The 24,695-nt window shown below is 44.3% G+C and overlaps 1 protein-coding gene across 1 annotated transcript in view; it reads left to right on the top strand.

The window, feature by feature from the left end:
• Positions 1–24,695, top strand: part of cacna1ib (calcium voltage-gated channel subunit alpha1 Ib) — a 115,671-nt gene that overhangs the window by 26,497 nt on the left and 64,479 nt on the right. Inside the window, exons 4-7 of the mRNA XM_076082962.1 lie at positions 9,626–9,723; positions 15,715–15,874; positions 21,574–21,916; positions 22,775–22,867. Coding sequence (XP_075939077.1) covers positions 9,626–9,723; positions 15,715–15,874; positions 21,574–21,916; positions 22,775–22,867 — 694 coding nt within the window. The remainder of the gene's footprint in view (positions 1–9,625; positions 9,724–15,714; positions 15,875–21,573; positions 21,917–22,774; positions 22,868–24,695) is intronic.

Below are 24,695 nucleotides of genomic sequence, written 5' to 3'. Positions count from 1 at the left end.
GTTAGTCGGGCATTCTTTTATGTAGAAAAACTCCAGCTGAAAGGCTCGTACATTGTGTTCCAGAGCATTGTTACTCAAATTAACCTTTTATATTTCTTTGGTTTAGATGCTGTTGAGTTAGTAAAAATACTTTCCATTATCCTCGGATGTTTTTGAAATGTGACGGTCAGTGCTTGGGCAAAAGGGCGCGGCTTCTGTGGCCGCTAAAGCTGCACAAATATGACAAACAATGTTGTATAAATCTCAACCTTTGAACTGGGCTGCTGAGAAAATAGCATCTTGGCGCTCCTGTGCTATTTGCACATATTTGAATTAGGTTCTATCACAGAAATTTGGCACAAAAATGGCGCCTTTCTGGTGTAAATGAGCCTCATTGCAGAACAGTCCAATTCACAAAGATCAGCGCTGGAAGTCACACGCAGATGTCTCTGCACCTTGGTGCTCAGGGTCCAACGTGTTACAAGATATAAACTCTACATTGCACAATTAAAGAGCCTATTCTGATCTATTACTTGCGGGCCTGGAGTCAAACCCTTCCACATTGTTCATTTTCAATAGACGACATGTTGTTGTCTGTGGCTCAGGAGATAAAGCACTGGTGGAATCGATCCTCTGCTCGGGGAAGTCCGCTTGTCGAAGTGTCCTTGAACCCCAAATTGCTCCCCAATGGGCCGGCCAGCGCCTTGCATGGCTGCTCTGCCGTCATGTGTGTGTGAACGAGAGTCGCGTTGTAAAGCGCTTTGCTGGCTAAGATAGACGTCTTCTTTCACTCCTCTTTAGCACATTCTACACATTCACTATACAAACATAAGCCAGGGGAACCTACGAAGCCGGCGTCGGTCCGTTTATTGAAGAGCTGAATGCATTTATTCATCCTCGGTACATCTCTGAGGTTTCTTACAGCTAATGATGGCAGTTCCGTTATGCTCAACACAACCAGCGCCATACGATGTCTGTCTCTCCGCATTCACATCTCCAGCGTGGTGATGACGTGTGCGTCTGCTCTTGGCTCCTGGTTGCAGTAATAACATCGCTTCCAATGAGTGAATCTCATCCTAATTTGCTGTGCCGCTATGGACAGGGATGGAGAGACAGAGAGAGTTTGGCTTCAGTCTTTAGCGGTTGACACCTGCTGTTGCTCAGCATTAGGACTCCCTCCCGCCTCGGCTGCTTGAAGAGATTAGAGGTTTAGTTGTAGGAACTTGCCCTGGAAAAAAGAGAAATATTGGCAATAATGAATGAACAAATTCTCCTCAAAACAAACAGTAAACTAAATGTATGAGTGAAAATTAGCCATCAATGTCCTAATTACCTTAACGAGGTAGTGGTGTCAGCTGATTATCAAACACGTTCCGACTGAAACTACATGATGCTCTATGAACCCTGTTCAGAACTCAAAGGTTGTGGTTTTGGTTTGAATAAGTTTGTTTTGTAGTTAATAAAGGCTACTTTCTTTTCTTCATAAAAACACACAATTTAAATGATGAAGATGGTATTTTTATGGATTACATCACATCTTGTCGTTTTAATGATGTCTTATAATCTGCTAGTTATTGTAAACAGCTCATAATTCATCTCTAATATCTGTTTTATATTCAAACTACTGGATTCATTCTAGTTTATCACCAGAACTATATTTTACAGATGACGTGAACACATCATGATAACGTTATAATGTACCTTCAGCCAGTACTCATGTTCACTGAGCAGAGCCTGAAGGCATCATAGTGTAACTGAAGTGAACCTCTGTTGGTTAGCCGTTAGCGGTGCTGCTAATGCTACTAGCTCTCCTCTGATTGGTTGTTTACAATGAAACATGATCAGAGACTAGAAACACATGTTCTACTGAGTCAGTAAAACTTTATTTACACTCTGATGGTTAACGTTACACTCTGTCATTGGTCCGTTACACCACGAATTGCAAGAATTGTTTTTGTCCTTGAATTCATATTTCTTCCTCTCAAAGTGACGCTGCTTCAGAAATGTTTGTATAACTGGAACCTGCCCCCCAATGACCCTCCTGTATTGTATGCTTGTGTGTATGTGAGTGCAAACTGCATATTTAAAAGTGTGTGTGTGTGTGTGTGTGTGTGTGTGTGTGTGTGTCCTTTTGTGACAGCCTGTCACCTGTCTCGGAGAGGCTATCGGTGAGTGCAGGCGCAGCTTTACACCTCCTCTCTCAGGATCCATCCTTTCTCTCTGCTCCTCCTCCTCTCCCCTCACGTCCTCTATCTGTCTCTGACACTCAGCAGAGGGAGCAGGAGAGAAGGCGAGGACGCTCCGGTGTGTCCAGGGAGCATAAATTTAAAAAAACTAAAAATACTCTAATATCACAGAGACGGGAACATCAAAGCGTATTAATGGAGAAATGTCAGCACTCATGAATTTACACATTTCACAACTCTAAATGCATTCCTACCAAACTCACTGTAAGAATGACAACCGGGACCGTGTCGTCCTCTGTTGCTATATGTGATAGTGTTGTCATGGACTTGTGTCTGAAGACATATATGTATTTTTCTGTTCATGTTGTTGTGACTGTGGGTTCATTAGATGCTTTTATTTTTTGATCGGTGCCATCTGTTTCTCTCTGTTCTGGTTTTATCGTGTGCAGACGATGTGCGTTGCCTCGTATATCAAACGTATGCTTTCGGTACACATCTTAACTGTCTCCCCCTAACATTCAGAGCTGCCAAGCCTCACACTGGCGAGGAGAGCAGATGGAAGACCCTCATTTATCTCGCTCTGTGTTGGCAGAACTATATGTACATACACTGCATATAAATCAAATGTTCTGCCCCTTCGTCGACAGAAATAAGTTCCCATAAGCGCTCATATACTGTTCTCAAACAGTCGATGGAAGTAATTATGTTCTTCCAATGAGGTTATAAATAACATCGTGAAAACATTTCAACATTTATTGTGAAGGACCGTCCAACAATAACCGTGTTTCCATTCACATGTTTTTATTACCGCATTAAAAAATCTTTGTGGAAACAATCCGATCCAACTTCTTCAATTGGGAAAAATGTTTTCTCGCCTCTTGAGGTGTTTTTTGTTGGAAAAAGAGTTGATGCTAAATATAGTTTGAGTAAAAAACGTAGTGAACATTTAACTCACATGACTCATCAGCTGGTTCTGCTGTCTGCTTCTTGTTGGATTTATGATTTCTTCAAAAAGATGAAACATGGACAGTACCAGCTGACATGAAAGAACGATTAATACTTTCACAATTGAAACACATTCCGGTAGACCTCTCTCTCCATTCTTCTCTCGTAGATGGTTAGATGGCTAGCGGACGTGCTTTGTTTCTGGTTCACGAGCTCTTCTTCTTCTACTCTTTTTTTTACCCGCAGATTACAGCCGTGCGTAGCTTACAGTGCCAACTTCTGATGAAACTTACGCAGCCTCGTTTATGTAGCTCCAAACCGGTTGATGGAAACTCGTCTAATGTACGTTTGCGACATTTCAAAAGTTCGCTTAAAATTAGCTTTGAGAATTTAATGGAAAATGACAACAACAAAAAAAGTGTCATCTGCAAATGAGATGATTTTGTGACACTGATTTGTTTTCATCACAGCGTAGAGTCAAAGATATTTGGGCAAAGTCATAGTTCCATAGAAAACAGCAGGTTTTGTGAGCTTGGATTCTTACAACCTACTCTGTGTATCAGTATGTTCTCATGTCCAATGAGCCCAACAGGACCACGAGTTGCTCTCTGGTCACAGCTTTGATTAGTCAGATGACAACGATGATCTGACTGAGGGACTCTTACTAACGTGCTAACGTTGCTAACGTGCTGTCTGCCTGTGATGTCGAACTGTTGCAATGTCTCGTGACGTCTTTTCCAATTTACCACTGAAACGACCTCTTATCAAAATCAAAGACTTTTCCAGGTGGCTGCTAATAAAATAGCGGTGAATTCTCTCGGGAGATGAAATCTTATTGTAAGACTTCCATCGACAAAACAGACACGTTTAGACTCACACAGCAGACGCTGCTGCCTTTTTATTTAGGGTGAATCCAAAAAATGAGCACGAGTGATGTGTGTTACTACTTACAGGCTGGTCCCCCAGAGCTCTGAATACTTCCCTCACATCCATCATCCGCTCACTTTGATGAGCGATGCACTTTGACTGAGTAGTTTAACTGAAAAAAAGCACACAGACATTCAAGGCTGAAGGCCACATGCTTCAAATGTAAACACGCATAACAAACACGGATGAAAGTTGCTTCGAATAGAAACAGAAATTGAAATGGCACGAGTGCTGTGGCGCTTTTCTCTCGGATGACGCAGGAGACTTGTTGAAAGACGAGCTGAGATTGTGGGAAGTGACTTTCTTCTTCATGAAAGTGAGATTAAAGTCTCGCCTGCAAATATTTTGCATCGAAACTGTTCAAACCGGCAGCGATGCAAATATGCAACAGTTGCCTGCTGCTGTTCTCCTCAGCTAGTGTGAGCTGCTCTAAAGAGTTTCCTTTCAGGGAAATCTTCTGAGTGAAGTTCAGTTAAAGTGTGTCTGTCGAGGGCTTTTATTGTGAAAGGTAAAATAACTAGAAGGAGTGGATCTGTGTCGAGGTGAAAGGAGTAACACGTGTAGCCGTGTCGGTGTGGACGGCTGAGCCTCTGTTGTTCTACGCTACAGTGTGCTGTGTAGTGATTGGTTGATTCCTTTATTCACATCGTGAAAGCTAAAATAAAAGCCTCCCGTCAGAGGCGAACACGGGGCCGTGTAACGGGAAGACGTGGTGGAGGACATGTAGGCAAGAGCTTCAGCACACAGAAGGCTTTCATCTTTGACAAGATAGCCACATGTCTGCACATATAACACACACACACACACACACACACAGAGAGACATGTGTACGAGTGTCTGTCCCCAGCTGGAGGTGTAACAGTACCTCATTAGAGATCTGACGCCACACGGCACACTGCAGGACTGTGAGAATGGAAAATAACACACACAAAGAGAAAACACACACACACACACACACACACACACAGAAAGGACAAAACAAATAGAGAATAAATAAATAGAGATATAGATTTTAAGCAGTAAAGGAAGATATTTAAGAGAGTTTGTGAGGCGGAAAATAAAGAGGGAGACGAGTGCGTCAGAACTGTGTGTGTGTGTGTGTGTGTGTGTGTGTGTGTGTGTGTGTGTGTGTGTGTGTGTGTGTGTGTGTGTGTGTGTGTGTGTGTGTGTGTGTGTGTGTGTGTGTGTGTGTGTGTGTGTGTGTGTGTGTGTGTGTGTGTGTGTGTGTGTGCACCTCTATCTTCTCTGACTTGCACACCACTGCTGGGACAGAAGATCTACTGCATCCATTAATCTCATTTGAATAATTAATGCCATCTTCTCCAGAAGGAGAGTTTTCGTCTGGACCTGTGAGACGTTCAGTGCTTTCCGGTAATTGCCACATTAGTTTATTCTCTCGCCTTTTTTCAGGCCGTGTGTGCAGCCGGCAGAATGACCGACATGATCTGTTTGGCTGCCTGGATCAGCAATTTGAACTTTGTGTTTTGCTCAGATATGTTGCAGCTCATGTGACGAAGAAGCAGGTGAACTTGTGCTGCTAATGCTGAACACCTGCTGTTAGGAACCTCACTGTGAGCGTGTGGCTGCACCCTCTGATCACACACATTCTTTATTTCAGATTTGTTATATTTCAGATTTGTTATATTACTTCTTTATCTCATGAACCTTATGATCACCTCAATCAACAAACAGACGCGTGCATCACTCTCTGATGGTGGAGTTCACTGTGAACGTGACCTCTGAAGATTGCCGCGCCACAGCAAACGTAATTAATTCATTTCATTTCAAATAAAGTGCTGTCAAGCGAAGCTCAGAGCCAACGCGTAATCTTTGTCCAATTTTCTAGCTTTAGTGTGCAACTCAAGAGTCTGGAGTCACTGAGAGGAGAAAACATAAGCAGCAACTTTATCTCTCTTTGAGGAAAAAGGTCTTTGAGTTTGAGCTCATCAACAACCCGATCAAATATAGATTGAGGTCATTTTTAATTGTAGATCCCACTTTGGCTAAATTTGTCAAACAGCATTACAGATGTGCTCATGAATCCTGTGCAGCGTTTTGCCTCTTTACATTATCTCCATTATTCAAAGCTCCTCCCTCCATCCAGCAGGGACACCCTGGAGAGAACCCGCCCCGCTGGCTCATGGGAGTAGATCTTACAAAATGCCAACTTGTGCTTTTTTTTGGGAGGTAAAGTAAACGGCGGAGAGACAGAGCGGCTCCCTCAAGAGAAGAGAAAACCCTGAAAAGAGAAGGAGGATGTTTAAGAAGGGGTTTAAGAATACACACACACACACACACACACACACACACACACACACACACACACACACACACACCTTTAAAGTCGCTCAGGAACAAAATTTCCTCCTTTTCAAATATTCATGAGGCGGTCTGGTTAAAGCAGTCTTAACTCAAACACAGACACTCAATTTAGTTTGACGTGTGTGTGTGTGTGTGTGTGTGTGTGTGTGTGTGTGTGTGTGTGTGTGTGTGTGTGTGTGTGTGTGTGTGTGTGTGTGTGTGTGTGTGTGTGTGTGTGTGTGTGTGTGTGTGTGTGCGTGTGTGTGTGTGATTTTGTCTTTGGGTGTGATACTGAGCTTATCCGTCCGTTCATCTGCTCGGCAAGTGAAAAACTAGGCTGTATCGAGGTAATGCTTTTTGTGTGTATGTGTGTGTTATTCTGCCTGTGTGTATAGTACACTGTGTCCTGGCAGTCGTGTGTGTGTGTGAGTATAATTGTTTGCGGATGTGTTTGTGTGGTCAAAATGAGCTGTTATCTAAAATTGCTGCCGGGAATTGCTCAAAATGCCGGGTACATATAACACACACACTCGCACACACACACACACACACACACACACATCCTTGTACCTCTATCTTTGTGAGGACTATGACTGGGTGTCAGTCACCTTTTTAAGGTATTGACCAAAACAAACCAGTACAAGTGTTATTGCAGCTTCTTCACTTAAATGACACATGCAACTTGAAAAACGTTACTCGTATGGTTTTACTTGCAGCCATTGGTCCACTACCTCAGCAACTACGACCCGTAGAGCAGGGAGGGCCTGTCCGAACACGGAGGTGTCTGAGCCGGCGGCTAGCAGCTAACGGTGCTGACAGAGCTAGCAGATATCGCCTCAGGAGGCGATGATCACTCGCCCATCTATTCATTACAACCTGGGTGACCGAACCGGAGGGTCGATGTTACGCTTCCACAACATCGTGGTCCCGCCACTGTGAGCCCGGGCATTATCAGTTTTACCGCTGTCCATTCACACGATGGCTATCGAACGTAGACTGTAGATAAGAAGTGGACGGAGTCGTCAGGACGTCACTCATTGGTTCGTGGCCTGCCGTGCCTCGAGTTCGCCATTTTGTCTGTTGCCTTCTTGAATTACGGCCGTCACCATCTTGGCTTTATTGCAACCAGTGAGCGTAAGTTACCAAATTCAGAATGGGGAGGAATGACGTCATGCACGTCTCTGGTAGAAACCTGTCAACTATCAAAAAGGGGGACCTCCATAGATTGCAGAGGGGACCTAGTCTTGAAAACGGTTACCTCCCTCTTATTTTGTATATTTGGGTTTTGAATATTGTTGCTTTGATATTGTACCTCCTCTCTTTCCACCCTGTGTGTGGACTTAAACTCCCAAATGCAACATCAACAAGCTGCTTGTCAAATCAGATCATGGCCACACACTGTGATCACACACACACACACACACACACACACACACACACACACACGGCCGCATCCAGGCGCTCTTGCGAACTCCGACCTTGCTCTTCATGGTCGGTGTGTTTTACTAGCTTGGTTTTGGTCTGATTTGTGTGTGTGTGTGGGGGGGGGGGGGGGCTGTAGCAGAACCGGAGCTCGCCGGTAATACGCTGGCAAGAGGAGACATTCATATTTCATGGCTTGCTGAGTTACATCCACACACCTTTCAGACGCTTTGAAGCGTATATTTTGGTCACTGAGCGGAGGTTTCGGAAGCTGGACTGCAAAGAATAAAGCAAACTTCCGTTGAGGAGTTTCACCTTTGAGGCTAATGTGGGAGCAGAGAACAGCTGCAGGTTTCCACTTTGTGACTGTGGCCTGGTCAGTGAAGGAACTACAGGTCTGCTCTTCTAATTTGACATTTCATCGACGTTGGCAGTGCCTCTGTTCCCTGGAACCCTGGCAGAACTTCGACACGGCCACGCGTTTCTTTGTCTCAACCTCCCGAGTTTTCTTCCCTTAGTAACTTGTTCATGTGTTTTCCAACTTTGAAACCTCGCAGGATTCTATTTTAAAACTGTGAAACTCCAGAAAATTTTGAGGATTTCTATGCTACTGTCTTCTTCTCTGTTATTTTGCTGTCGGAATATTTCTGAAGATCTCCAGACCCGCAGGTCGAAAAGGTCGGAAGCGAATAATTGGCCGGGGCTTTTTAAACTCTCTAAACATCACCTGCTAGGCTCTTCAACCTCTCATCGAAATGAGCTTGTTATCAAGTGCTGGAATATCTTGCAGTAGAATACTTGAAACTTGCCTCAGTTTGTACTTTTCTTTTACCCGTGTCTTGACAACTCTCTACCCCCGACTTCCTAAAAGCAGCCAGGTGTATTCACACAGCCCTCGTCTCTCTGTCTCTGCTCCTAACGTTGTAATTATCTCCAACACTTGATAAAAACCCTCCGGCTCTCTCCCGCTCCCTCTTTCAATCTCCCTTTATTGCCATCGTTATATTGCACTTAATCATCCCTTGGTGCTTTACTAGCGTTGGTTTTCTGATCCATCCCTCCTCGTCTCACACTTTCTCCGTCTCCTGTTTCCTCCTTCTCTTCCTGTCTGTCCCCTCCTTTCCTTCTCTGCACTCTCACTCTCTCTCCTTTTTTTTGTCATTCTCCAGGTGAAGTATGCTTTCCCCCCCCATACTGAATTTGTCAAAAATAGGTCGGATAGCAAAATACTCCCACCTCCATCTCCATTATTCCACACCTAGTTTTACTGGTTTATTCCCCTCCACCGCCGATCCCTGCTTCCCTCACGAGGCTCTGCTTTCATCTCAGATGGTTGCATGTTTAATGTCACGCCTTTCACGTTGGTGCACGCCCGCGTGGACGCTTTCACTAAACATATAGATCCAGTTTTCAGGGATTCAGGAGGTCTACATCTTCCTCCATCCCAGTCAAAATGAAGAAACACCTGTTGTTGTGTTTTGTTCTGGTGTAACACTTTGTAACTCTGTAAATAGACAACAGATAAAGTCTACCGCTGGCCCTGTTTCTCTGACGGTCTTGCTCTATTAGGTGCACAAATTCCGTCTCATTAATTCATACCCGGCACTGCACAGCAGGACCCCGACTGTGTGTGTGTGTGTGTGTGTGTGTGTGTGTGTGTGTGTGTGTGTGTGTGTGTGTGTGTGTGTGTGTGTGTGTGTGTGTGTGTGTGTGTGTGTGTGTGTGTGTGTGTGCGTGTGCGTGTGCTTCTTAAGCGTCTTATTTGGAACAACATGGAGGGAGGAGTACATTTAATCAACATAACTGGGAAGTTCAGATGAAACTCCTCCGTGATGATGTCATGTGTGTTTCTTGTGTATCTTCAGGATTGTCGAATACTCGCTGGACCTGCAGAACGTCAACTTCACCGCCATCAGGACAGTGAGGGTCCTGCGGCCCCTTAAGGCCATTAACAGGGTGCCAAGTGAGTCTTCTTTCCCCTGTATCAATTCAATGTGTCGTAATGCCATTCAAAGCCAAGAGGAGAAAGTGAACTTTGGCTGCATGCACATAGTAGATGGCCACGAAAGAGTTGGAGCCAATAGTTCAATTCATGCTTCAATACAAAACAAATATATGTATATATTATATATCTGAAAACTGCATGATCATCCATGTAATGCCGTCCCTGGCTCTCGTTCAGCACCATGGACAGCTGCCTGCTGGAGCAGCCAGAGTCTGGTGGCTCGGTCGCTGTCCGAGGTGCTGAACACGATTCACTGAGACAGAAATACCTCAAATGTTTTTAACACCTTCAGACAGATGACAACACGCTGCACTTTATATGAGAGTTGTATATCAAAGTTTTACAGTACAATGAACTTACTCTTTCCATTCTATTCCATATTTTAATGTAACCGTTCCTTACCATAGCATAGCACAGCTGAAGTACGCTACCTCACAAGAGAGATAAGTAGAAAAGGCTTTGTTTGTATAGTACGGTTCATTTACTAAAATTCAGCGGCAAACAGAAAAATCGTAATCCTTTTTTTTCCAGACGAGTGTTGCAACTAAATACTAACCAAAAGCAAACCTGTCCCAGACGATCTGAGTGGTCTGGAAGGTTCATCGTTTAGCTGCAGAAGATACTGAAGACAAACGTATAGTCGGATGTAATCAGTCTCAGATGAAGTTGAGTCTACACTCTGTGGTTCCCGGTTTGATTTGACCAACATGGCATCAAAGAGAACCTTGTGTTTGGCAGCAGAGGTTGTGCAAAAGGCTGAGATCATAACGTCTGTGATTGTGTGCATGTTTCCTTTATTCACCAACAATTACAAGCTTTCCCCAAACGTTACTTTCCTCACATTGAAGTGCAGCCTCATAGAAGTGAACAATCCAACATGTGCTCATGACTCAGCAGGTTGCCCTGGAAGTAGTTCCCTCTGCAGCGATCAATGGTTTCTTTTTAAGTGACTTCAGGTGTTTGAAACTTAAGACCTTTGACTGGAACATCTGCTCTGCATCGACTGAGGACAATGAACTGAACATGAGGTACAACATGCTGTATGTTGGCAGTCACGTTTGATTGGTTGATTAGAAGAAAACAACAACAAGGAAGAGAGAAGGGACGGTGGATGTTCATGGATCCAAGATAAGAAGGCAGCTAGGCTTTAAACACTTTGCACACACTTCACTACGTCTGACAGCGTCAATAATAAGGCTGCTTACACAACTACACAACTACACAACTACACAACTACACACCCACGCCCTGAATCCACACACTCGCCTCTATCTCTCTCGCTCCAACCCAACAAGTTAGAAGATTCTCAGATATTTTAGTGACATTCTGCCATTGAGGCTTCCAGGGGGTCTGAAGTGTCGGTCAAGGGGTCTTCGGACCCCTCAGAGACCGCCCTAATTTTGCACAGTGGTCTCAGGTCTTCATGAAAGACAATCACGCCTCTTTTAATCCTTCTGTTTACCATTCTTCAGTCAAATAAATCTGCACTGAATGGATCCGAAGCTCCTGTTTCTGAGTGTTTCCCTCTCCACCTCGCTCACAGACGGCTCTCAGGTATTGTTAGCGACACAACAAATGCTGCAGAGCGGATTCGCTGCCACGTCGTTACTCATTTTAGGATCAAACGGGCCACATGACGGCAGGCACCGTTGTAAGTGCAGCACCTGCAGCGGGTCGACACCACAACCCCGGCTCAGAGTCTCCGATGTGATTACGTCGGTTGTGTACCTGTTGTTTCCTGCCGGCTCTTCAGGTGCTGGTGTGCATGTGAGCAACATGATTTTTTTGTCTCATGCATTTAAAGCAGTGATGGACTGTCTGGACACAGAAATATGTGAGCTGCACATCTCATCTCATCCTGTGTGAGGAAACCCCAAAGTGCAAAGAGCTTTTTAAATCCCTAAAAAGTCATTTGATCCTCCCGTCACCGAAGCGACGCTCTGACGTGGTGAAGTGTTCCGCGGTGCTGCTTATAGTCTCCGTCCTCTCCTCATGAGGATAAGCAGAGCTCGCTGCTGCTTTCTTTCTGCTCTATGTGTGTAAATTGCTCCTGGCAGGCAGTAATTTCAAGAAGCTATGAGTGCTCTCTAAGTCGGATACGCTGGCACTTGAAGTTAATGTTGTTTTGCTTTTCCTTCATGAGCGTAATTGCTGAACCTCCCACTGCCCATAAATCTGCAACAGAAACTATCCGAGCCGGATCATTTATTTATTTTTCTTCTCTGAAAGCAGGAAGTCAGTCGGCCACAGACGAGCGTGTTCTGATTTCTAGATCTGACGCCTGATTTACAGCACAAAGGTCTGCGTGACCTCACTAAACAGGTTTTTAGACACAACTCAAGAATTCTTGTGCTAATTATGAGAACTTCACTCAAATGTCTAATAGGACACAACGATGACATGTCGGACACCTCGGACTGGTTGGTGGACGCAAACAACCACGAGGCGGTAATTCTAGTTATAGTAATATGTTGCAGACGTTTTTGGAAAAGCGCTGATGAACGATGTTGTCTGTTTGCTGACGGGGACAGCAAACATGGTCATGTCTTCACGTTGTCTATAAATGATGACTGTCCTCTCTCCGCCATTAATCATGATGCTAATCTCTGACCCTGACATGACCTGTATTTAGTCTTCATGACCTGTCTTTAGTCTCCATGACCTGTCTTTAGTCTCCATGACCTGTCTTTAGTCTCCATGACCTGTCTTTAGTCTCCATGACCTGTCTTTAGCCTCCATGACCTGTCTCTAGTCTTCATGACCTGTCTTTAGTCTTCATGGGCTGGTTTTTGTTGCCTTAACTCAACTAGACCTGAACCACAGAAGAGATGGATCACAACATCTCCTTTTTTGTCATATATATATATATATATATAATATACTGACATTGAATTTGTTCAATTCCCTGTTGGGACGAAGCACAAGCGACGACAAGTCATGTGAGTGTGAACCACGTTTACAGCTGTAATCTGGGACTCTGCTATTCACTGAGCTTCCTTTTCGACCTCAACAGAATCTCATATTCATAAACTACTTTATTGTCTTTATACGAACCCTGTAAAGAAAGAAGTCGAGTATTAAATGCATCACTGCTAAATATTTACTTAGATTGTTTCTAACGCGCGCGGTGCCAAGATACAATAATAAGAGGTGCACGACGGAGCACCGTGACCGCTCGCCAGTATGTATATGCACAGAAAGTGACGGACGGACGGATATCCAAAAACAACGCATGAAAATACTTTACAGCTGCTCTTTTCCAACTCTCAAAATGTAGGAAAAAGGTCTTTACCTGGAATATAAACACAACCTAAACTTCATGTAAAACTGAAAGAATCTGTGCATGAAAGCATGAAAGCTTCCTGTAACTGGCTCACATGCTCTCTATAGTATTAACAGGACAATAACATAAATATGAAAGTGTTATTGTGTAAGCCAGCAGCCCCAGTGGTCACAAGATGATACGGTCCGTTAATGCGCCGGCACCAGCTGCTGCATGTGTCCCTCCTCTCTGTTTGTCTGATGAGTAAAGAAGCAATTCACTCCTTTTATTAAAGACAATTTACCACAGAGCTCATCTCAGAGGCTCATTCAACCTCCATGCAGACACACACACACACACACACACACACACACACACACACTTGCATGAGTCCACTCGTAGCCACATTGGGACTGGATGAGAGGAGGATGTGTGAAGAAGAACAGAAGAGTCAGTTAATGGGGCACTAATGGATCCAGACCAGACCTGGTCCCCACTGACCACGGCTTAAAGGACTGGGCATGTTGACTTACATTACCCCCCCCTGGAGAAAATGTCCGAGGTAACGTCATCATGCACATTTCCTCTCTCCCTTCTCATATATTTTCTTGCTCATTAACATTCTGTTTATTGTCACTTATAACGTTTGCACTAATCTCCCTCACTCCCCTCCTGCGTCAGCAGTCTGCAGATGATTGAAATGGTTTTAATTTGCCTTTATATAGAACAAACGTTTGGTATTCTATTCAGCCAACAATCAAATGAGCCAGACTGATTTAAACTAAATTATAGTTTTAATTTTACTTCCTGGAGAGAATAATTCTGAGTGTGGAACTTAACGTTAAATGTGTCACTTTAGCATTTAGACTTGTTGTTTCATTCTTTTATTTTTGTGAATAACTTCTTTACATTTGGATGCATATTGTATAAAGCTTTCTTCTATAACTGTTGATTCATTGTAAGTTAATATTAGGCTGTCTTGGGTGATACTGCAGCACTGGAGGCTGCTGCTGATTTAAATCAGACTAAACGATTGTGAGAAAAAGAGACTTTGGTTTCAAAGGAAATCCGGTTCTGTGATGTTTAACGACTTCAGATCCAGTTAAACTCGGCGTCATTCAGTTTGATTCAAATCAAACAAACTTGATTTGAATGACGTTTCAAATGTGAAGTTAAAGCCTATAATCCCACTAATTAAAAATAATGAAATACTAAAACAAGGACAATAATATGAATATAAAACCTTTTGTTGATGACGGTGGCAGTGAGAGAGTTTTGAGGAATTTCACAATCACAAATCTTGACATATTTAGATCAAAAGTCCAAACTAAGCTCAGCACACTGTTCACTAAAGGTCATGTAGATGTCTGTCTGTGTTTCTACCAGGCGGCAACCTCCGGTTCTACCAGGTGAATCCGATGCTTCATGTCTTAAACCTGCATTCTCTCTAGTGTCCACCAGGGGGCGACTCCTCTGGTTGTATAGAAGTCTATGAGAAAATGACTCTACTTCTCTCTTGATTTATTACCTCAGTAAACATTGTAAACATGAGTTTATGGTCTCAATCTCTAGTTTCAAGTCTTCTTCAATACAGCATGATGTTCATTTAGTACATTATGGTCCATTTAGAGTCAAACAGACCATAAAGCAGGGGATGCTTTAGGGCGGGGCTACACAGTGATTGACAGGTCTCTACCAGAGACGTATACGGCGTCTCTACGTCACTCCTCCTCAGTCCATGTATGGTCACCGTACCAAATCACCAAACTCGAGGCTTCAAAACATCAATTTATCCTTCACAGCTTCCCCGTCGTCTGCTTCTTCCGACTGAAACATGTTAGATCATCACAGCATGTGCCAGGACCCCTGGGAGAGACGGTCTGAGGACCGCCAGCCGGCCCACTTACCCTTGATTAGTCGGCTAAATGCTCACTCAATCCTCCATCTATGTTACAGATAGAATCTAACCCCTGCTTTAGTTTCCTTACTCTGATCAGAGCCAAAGTAATGGGCCATGGGATCACAATTAGTGTGGAGATGAGGGATTGATTAGCTAATTATGATAATACAGAGGCTTATATGGAAATGCCGGCGCAATGTGTTCAATTTCTGCACGAGCAAAAAGAGTGGGCGGGATGAGAGAGAGAGGGAGAGAGAGAGAGAGACAGACAGAGAGAGAGAGAGAGAGAGAGAGAGAGAGAGAGATAAAACAAGGTGAATCAGGTCCTCGAGCATGAAAGCACAGAAACATATCTGGTTCGTTGGTCCAGCAGTATATGCAAGATTAGCCCTGGACAGACAGACAGACACTCACTCACTCACACATACACGACCAAATACATGCTCTCCTGGCGGAGATAATAACAATAGATGAGAATAAAATGTTGACAAAACTCAGTTGTTCTTCAGTCCATCAAAGGCATTCATTCCTGTGGGTCGTGTCCCTCACCAATGTTTACGGGTGATGCTTGACGCACTTCTGACCCAACAAGAAAGATGTCACAACTCCAGAGAGGCAAGCAAGCTCCTGGTTTAAATACAACGTCAGAGAACATTTCACTGAGCTTCAGTGTGTCGTTTAAGGGTGAGATGTCCTCTGACCTCTTGAAAGTAACTTCTGCAGCATAAGACCTTTGCTCTGTAATGTGTTTCCTCTTCATATCAATGTTTGTTTCCTGTCTCTTCAGGCATGCGCATCCTCGTCAACCTGCTGCTGGACACTCTGCCCATGCTGGGCAACGTCCTCCTCCTCTGCTTCTTCGTCTTCTTCATCTTCGGCATCATCGGCGTGCAGCTGTGGGCGGGGCTTCTGAGGAACCGCTGCTACCCGAAGGAGAACTTCACACTGTGAGTCCCCCGTCTGGGATCTTTGTGTGTGTGTGTGTGTGTGTGTGTGTGTTAATGTCAGGTCATGTGTGTGAGACTTTGTGATGCTCGAGGATCTGTGACATGTCGATCCGTCGGAAAAAGTATTTGTGAGTGTGCGTAACGTCTGCTGTTGACGTCTAATGTGTCTCCATCATAGAGCGTCATTGTGTAAATGTGTGATGAAAAGGTACGTTTACACACATCAGGACACACTGTGCTTTCACATAAACGTATGTGTCACCTCGACTTTCGTTGCCCCCCCCCCCTTCAATGTGACTCCAGAAGAAGATTAATTACACCATCCTCTCAATTCACTGATATCACCATAGAGGGAGATGAAGGCGCTCTCTTTCTAACATAGTGAGGCTGATTGCAAACCACAATTTTGCACAAAGCAAATGTCATTATCTCAGAGTCAGTTCTGCCACTTAATTAAAAAAGCGCCGCTCTTTCTCTTCCAACCCTCCCAGGCCTGTAGACCATGGAATATATGGAAGAGAACTTCCATATATTCCATGGACTGTTTTGGTCGTCTCTATCTTGACTTTTTAATCAACCAGTGAACAGGAAGTGACCATATGTGGACTGAGGAGGAGCGACGTAGAGACGCCGTATACGTCTCTGGTAGAGACCTGTCAATCACCGTGTAGCCCCGCCCTAAAGCATCCCCTGCTTTATGGTCTGTTTGACTCTAAATGGACCATAATGTACTAAATGAACATCATGCTGTATTGATGAAGACTTGAAACACAAATCACTGGTTTTAATTCGGGAAGAATTGCAGTTTTGGTTAAAAATTATTTCGTCAAATGATCGCGGTCGTGATTGAAAGAAGACAACGTCGACTCTTAGTAGGAAACAGGATGTAGAACAGCGGCCCGATGTCATCAGAGTCACTCTTCTGTTAACACGTCAGTGAGGAGTCAGCGCGTCGCTCCGGGGGAACCAGGACTCCAGCTGTGCCGGGGGAAGAAAACATTTATCTTCTTGCTTAGTTTAACTGAGTCCGCCCCTGATGTCTCGAGACGAGTTCAACCCGCTGACCTGTTCCACCGTGTTCTTCCAAAAACTAAACAACTTATTCATTTTCACCAATGTTCTCAACTCATACTTTGTATCATCTCCTCATCATTGTGCTCATTAGCAAAGTAACTGTGTACGTGGTGAATCATCCCCTTCTGTGAACATGAAGTCACATTATACTTCATCTCATCATACTGCCTCTACCCTCCACAGTTTGACATCAAGAGGTTCATTTATTTCTCAATATCTTTTCACCTTTTCACTCGTCCTCTTTCCCTTTCTTTGGGGCGGAAACTTCTTTTTTGGTGCGTGTGTGTGTGTGTGTGTGTGTGTGTGTGTGTGTGTTGGTATTTTCCAGAACGTATTATTCTGCGTCTCAGTGGCTGTGGGCTGTTTATTTTGGTGGAAGTGTCAGAAATTCAATTCTTCCTGTGTCATGTCGCATCACAATGAGAGCAGTGCCGACGCCGCTGTGGTTGACGGTGGTTACGGATCAGCTGTTCGTGTGTCGTTGTGTCTCAGACTTCATTCTGTTCGTGCACAGCAGCGGAAGCAACAGCTGCCAATCAGTCAATAACCTTCAACTTCTACCGATGAAATTGTTCATCTTTGGGTGATTTCACACAGCTGGTTGTGATTACATCCTCACACTCCGTCAACTACTCCAAGATCAGGAAGATGTGACGTTAGGACCGAAGGATTTAGGCTTTTTATGGCAGCTTTTAAATCACCATTTAAGTGCTTCATTAAAAATGAGCTATTGGGCTTCTTGCAGCAGAAAATGTTATTCTCTCAGGATGAGATATGACAAGATGACTTATTCTTTATTGTCTCCTGGAACCTTTCTTTGACTTTTTACGATCATTCGTGTATTAAAAAGAAGAAATCCAATGTTCATACATTCAACACTAAAACCAATAAAACAAACTACTCCAAAGTATTTCACATGTGAATGTAAACCTTACTATGAAGCACCTTTAATATCATAACCATCAATATGTCATTTGGTACGAACAATGTGGAATATAGAGACAACTACTTGAGTTTAATTAGTTGTGTTGAGTTCAGAAGCACTTGATGGAGTTGCTCCGTTGGAAGATATATTTCCATAAACCACGCTGTCTCCTGAAGATTACGTTTCCGTACAAAGAAACTGCCTTTTGAATTAGGTTTGAGAGAAACGTATTCTGTCGTGCATTAACTCATTTTAACTCTAACGAATAACTTTTGAAGCTTATTTTTGGCGACAGCCGTAATCCAAGATGGCGACGGTGAAATCGCAGAAGTCGAGGCTTCGAAACGACCAATGAGTGACGTCACGACGACTACGAGCGCTTTTCTTTAAAGTTTGACAAAAGCAAAATCGCCAACCAGGAATGACGTCTGATGACTCTCCTCGCCTGGTAACAGCAGAAGACAACAGTGAGCCAGTGAATTAGAGGCTGGAAGCTCAGCAGCTGTCGTTTGTTCCCAAATATCTCTCTGACTAAGAGTACAGCTAACACCACCGTGTAAAACACAGAGCTCAGAGAATAACGGGGATCCGCGAGCCCGCCGAGACCAGATCCGCGGCCAAGCGCGTGATGAGGCTCAGTCTGGCTGGACGGTAAGCTGTCACCCATGGTGACCAATGTAGAGATGAGACGGAGAGGAGACGTAATCATGGGATGTCCTGACCCACCTGGGTTCATTTCAGTAATGTCATCCAACGTTGCTAAAACATGCACACGATCTTGTTATGTATTTATTTTTTTTACCACAAAGCAAATCGGACCGCCGAGAGCGTGGAACCCTAACCTCTGGCTGTCAGGAGTCCTAAACGTCTCCTTAGGTGTGAGATGACAGCCGTCTGTTTGTCCGCTGGTGAACGTAATGAGCGCAGCGTAGAGGAAACGTACGTCACGTGTCGGACGTGTCACGTTTCTTGGACGTTCGCTTGCTGGCCTCCGGTTAGCCACGAGACAACAACACAAGCGGTAAGAAGTCCCAGAGGAAGAAAAGGAAGCTGTTTGTTCTTGGAGACGCAGACTGTAACGCAGGTTCTCTCCTCCGGACAGACGGTGCAAATAAACGCCGAGAGGAACCAGAACTTCACCGAGTCTCACGTGTCTGAAATGAGAGAGTTGAACAGCTGGGAACAGAGATGAACAGAGAGTTTGATGTTTCCTTTTTATCCTGCTAGTTGATTAAACAAATCATGTGTTTAGGTTTTAATTACAATGACATTATATCACAGTCGCTTGTCTCCCACCTGGCATTCATACTGAACCGAATGAATCTCACAAAAGCAGCTTTTTCACCGTAGTGGGAGTGAAAACCACATCGTCACTGTTCCCACATGTTGGGGCCATTTCAGGTTAATAGAACTAATGATAATAATTATGGAGTTGGGTGAATGAGGGCATTATTTCGAGAAAATAATCTGAATTTACGAGAGGAAAAATTTACCTCTGATGTTCTCTGTGATTATAAAATCACAACTTTATGAGAAAAAACATGAAAATACTGTGTTTTTTCGAGGTTGGATCAAGCTCGTCACACCACAGACGCCACATTTAAACACGGTGGTAATTTGAGCCGCGGAGCGCAACGTATATTAATCGTATTGTTTATTTATTTATGTTTATAAAAGAACATGAAAGAAGACACACTTATGTATCTGTCAGGACCTTCCTCTTGCTCGGAGGCCGTCCGTCAGAGCGGACGGCGGGAAAAGGAATCGTTAGGATTCATTGATGACTCGCCGACAACACAAAGTGTGCTGCAGGTCAAAGATGAGGATGAAGAACAAAGCATGCTGATGTCAGAATTATGTTCGTTAAAGAACACGAAAATTTATCCTTTTTTAAGACCTCAGAAGTTTTTATTTGCTCTTTATTTGTATGTGCTCCAGTGAAGAAGAGTCTGTTGATTGACATTAACCTTCTTTATATTTATAACTTAGTTATATAAACGCAACACATCAGGGACTTGAGATCCACGTAACACAACAAGGACTCTGAAAAGGAAGAAGCAGGAGTCACAGTCAAGTACATCACTGAAAACAGCAGTGATGTACTAATTCATACACATAAAGCACGAAGCTGTTATCAAGGTTTTGAATGACGGCAGAAACGTTTCCTCTCTGGCTGCTCTGGTGTATTTAGCCAGCTTTGCTCTGCCAGGAAATAGCCTGGCCCGGGTGCTTATCCTCTAATGGCACCCTCGGGGATAAAGAACTGGAAAACAAATGCAACGTGATCGGACAAAAGACAGCCTTGTCCAGCAAAGTGCACACTAAATGAGACTTCAGCACTTTTCACAGATCGTGCACAATTGATGACAAGACGTCAGCACTTAGGAGAAGACGGGAGGAGAACAGTGTCTTGATTTCTCCTAAACTCCACAACGACGAACACGCAGCCCACACGCCTTTGAGAGTCTGTTCCACGTTGTTGTGAGGTGTTGGCTAACATTTGTCCTTTCACACGTCCAGAGTTACATTAAAACTTTCCTTTAGAATCATGTTTCCAGACCACCTGAGCAATAATAGTCCAATATTTACTCTCCTTCAATTTCTGGTTCAATCTTTACCAATATGTCTTATCCTTGGACGTGCTCGTTGCTCGTTTCAGTTTGGATTTCGTTGGTGAACGGAGGAAGTACAGAGCTGGTCAGGAGTACCCAGAGCTACACCGTCATCTTGATAATAAGCTCCTATTCAGTGCAGCACAATGCAGAGAAAGAGCTCCTAAAGGATACAAAGAGCGTGTCGTGCTCAGAGTAGTACTCACAACGCGGCTTCTTCTCAAATATCAGGTCAGGTGTAATTGCTAACCGACTGCTATTCATCTGTATCTGTTTCTTCCATCTGCCCTTTAAATAGCCGCCCACGCCTGAGATTAAAGAGAGATCACACAGACGAGCGCTGCTCGCTCTCACCGCCGACATCTTAAAGTTAAAAAATGCAACTCTGACTGGAGCTCGTTTAACAAAGCAAAGTCCTCTGTAAGAGCTCCAAGTCGACTGCAAAGAAATAATCAGACGCTCTGCGATGCTTTAAGGTTGCCCTTCAACGTCTTCAGAAGAACTACAGCCTGACAGCCAGCTGACGCGTTAGTCTGCATGTATGTTCTGTGCTGATTTAACAGGTGACTGTATTGCTTTGCTTTGCGCTGGTGTTGGACAGCCTGAGATGTGTTTGACAGCCTGAATTTGTAAGTCTGTTTGTGGAAGAAGAAACAAACAGGAGGCACATTAGATGCGCTAGGCTGAGCAGCCAATCAGACGGCTTTCTCTGACTGACAGCAACAAACGTGTAGAATACGGCCGACTATCAGCTTGGAGCGTCAGAGTTAACTCGTCCGATTCGCCACCGTCTCTGGTGTCGTTTTCTTTCAATTTTACCATCACAAACAGTCATCTGTCCCTCTGTTCCTCCATCCACTCATCTCTCTGTCTGTCATCGTTGTATTTTCTGCTGTCAGGTCCAATCTCGCTCACCACACAGATGTTGTAAATAACCATGAAGGACATGATTGTGCTCTGTGTAAAAGATGTTTGTGTTGTTTGTTGACCTTCAGACTTTACTCATTTGGATGTATTTGTACAATGATGTCCATGTTGTTTTAAAATGGAGGCGTTGTGCTCACCACCTTCTCCCGTCGCACTCGCAGCACCACGGGCATCGGTCTGCCTCGGCCCTACTACATGGCCGACGAGGACGACGAGCGGCCCTTCATCTGCTCCCTGCCGGTCGACAACGGCATCATGTCGTGCTCCGACGTCCCGGCCCGCCGCGAGGGTGGCAGGACGTGCTGCCTGGACAAAGACGACGCCCTGTACCGCCAGTCGCTGGGCCTGAGCCCCGAGCCCCTGGCCAACGGCAGCGTCAGCGTGGCGGGCCTCTGTGTCAACTGGAACCAGTACTACACCAGGTGTCACACTGGGCACGGAAACCCCCACAAAGGAGCCATCAACTTTGACAACATCGCCTACGCCTGGATCGTCATCTTCCAGGTGAGAGTTTTGGTAAACTTGGCACCAATCAGACATCTTTGATTTTAGGTCAAAACCACCTTTTGGCTACGTTCAGTTTAACATTTTATAGTTTTTCCACAATTTATAACTTCTTAATGTTTAATGTAAACAAGCAAAGGAGGACAAACAAAGAAGTTTGAGATTTCCTGTGAGCTTGACGGCGTCACCAGAGATCCTTTCTTTCCACATGTACTTACCTTTTTAACTGCATTGAATAAAATATGTATTACGTTCAAGTTGTATTGAAGCCATTTGGGGAAATAGATTTATCCAATTTCTGGTGAAGAGTTAAACGTGAAGATAAATATCACTCTCATGTCCTTCTGTGAAATGTAAAGCTGCAGCCTAGCTTAGCATATCCTAGCTTAGCTTAGCACAAAGACTTGAAACTAAACAGCACTTCTGAAACTCAGACATGTTATTTCTTATTTGACCCTAGAAGCATCCCATTGGTTGATTTTACTGGTGCAGGGTGTGCACGTCTTGCTAGCTAAAGAGAGACGGATATCGTACTTACGTTAACGTTACAACAGTAGTGATGAATCGTGAGGATTAGTTAATGACAGTATGATTCCCTGGAGCAAATAATAAATAAAAATAAAGCTTTTGGGACACATCGACTGGATGTTATTTGTTGAATCCATACATGAACCAAACAATACAGTAAGATGGCATAGCATGTTCATATAACAGCCTTTTTGTATTTAACAGACAAACATGAGCGTTGTGTCGATCTTCTGGTGCATTTCCTAAATGACGAACTGTTCCTTTAACCCTGCGAGCAGACTTCCTGTGGATACCATTGTTGATTCCCTGTGACCTTTCCCCCGGCTGCAGGTGATCACTCTGGAGGGCTGGGTGGAGATCATGTACTACGTGATGGATGCTCACTCCTTCTACAACTTCATCTACTTCATTCTGCTGATCATTGTGAGTCACACTCGTAGACATGCAGCGCAGGACGTGTGATCAGTGTCATCGTGATGCCGTGAGGAAGATCAGTTCATCAGAACGTAGACGTCTCGTGTTTCACCAACAAACTGCTTTTGTTGGTTTTTAGTTGAAGCTTCATTGGACTCAATATATTGATGATAATGACGTCTTCTAAAACATCACATTTACATACAACAAAACTGCTTTATCAATTACGTCTATAGGGAACAATAGTTTCTCCCAGATTAGGTTTGTTGATGGGTGAGTCAGACAAACAGGACTTTCACCCAGGAAACCACTGTTTGAGTTTTACTGAACTTCAGCGCGTCATTGTGTTGCGTTAATAATGTATTTAAAATATTAACCACAATGTTGGAGAACAAACATCTCCCTCGAAACGTCATTGATGCAGTTTAGTTGCATGGGAATGCAATCTTGTAAGAGACAGGGTTCAAAACACAACTACTCATGCACACACACACACACACACACACACACACACACACACACACACATCCAGTGACGCTCTAGCTTCTGTAGTCGGCACACTTACATACTGTTAGACTTCCTGTTTTTGTTGCCAAGCTACAGATGACTGCAATGAAAAGCTGGTCCTCCCCCTCTCTCTCTCTCAACTTCTCTCTCTCTCCCACCTGCATACCCATGCACACACACACACACACACAGACACACACACACACACACACACACACGCACGGCTGTCAGTGTCATAGTTAAAGCTGAGCTGAATTCCCTGAAGAACCCCCCCCCCCCCTTTTGTTCCGATAAAGCCCTTTTTAATTCCAATCCGTTAGCTCTCGTGTCTGTATGTGCGCCGCGGTGAGCATGTGCGTCTTTTGTGTGCGAGCTTTGATGCGTGTTCCCCGTCAGTGTGTTTCTTTTTTTAAGCCTGTCAGAGAGCATGTGTGTATATAAGTGTGTGTGTGTGTGTGTGTGTGTGTGTGTGTGTGTGTGTGTGTGTGTGTGTGTGTGTGTGTGTGTGTGTGTGTGTGTGTGTGTGTGTGTGTGTGTGTGTGTGTGTGTGTGTGTGTGTGTGTGTGTGTGTGTGTGAAAGTGTTATCATAATGCAGCGTGACTGCCAGTCCCGGTTCCTTCCCCGACCCAGGGGCTGTCTTGTCTTTTTTATTACACTTTTAATTGCCTGCCTTCAGATCCCAACACAAGCTCTCCCTCTCTCCTCCTCCCCTCTTGTGTCACCTCCACTCCGTCTTCCATCTCTCTCCGTCTATCTCCCTAAATCTGTCAGTCTTCCTACCTTTCTCATCTCTCCCTGCCATCTATCAATCCTTGACTCTGCTAACACTTCCCCTCCTCCCCCCCTCCCTCCCTCCGTCACCCCTCTCTGCCTCACTTTCACCCTCTGTGTCTCACTCTTTTTCCTTAATCTCCTTTATTCCCCTGCTTCCTGTTTCATCTCCATCCACACATCTCTCCTGCCTTCATTTTGTCTCCCCTTCCTCGCTGAGCTGTGCACTGAGCATCGTTCATGCATCTCTCACTCTACTCATTAATCTCAGTCACACGGAAACACACGGGTATACAAACACGAATCCAGTTATTCACTGCGGCTTGACTCCGCCTTTGATCTACGTGGTATCTGCTAACGTTAAACGACTGTGGCTGGACCCTCTGCTGTGATTGGCGGTATCATTCTAGTACCTCGGCCTCTGGTGTCACAAATAGTTAAAAGTTGTATCAAAAAACTACAGACTGTATGTAAGAAGTGGACGTAGTCATCGTGACGTCACCCATTGGTTTGTCGACTGATGTTTTGAAGCCTCGAATTCGGCGATTTCGCCGTCAC

This window comes from Anarhichas minor, unplaced genomic scaffold, assembly GCF_050575085.1.
Source record: "Anarhichas minor isolate MPS153535 unplaced genomic scaffold, ASM5057508v1 ptg000114l, whole genome shotgun sequence".
Lineage (NCBI taxonomy): Eukaryota > Metazoa > Chordata > Actinopteri > Perciformes > Anarhichadidae > Anarhichas > Anarhichas minor.
This window is presented reverse-complemented; position numbering and strand designations above follow the sequence as displayed.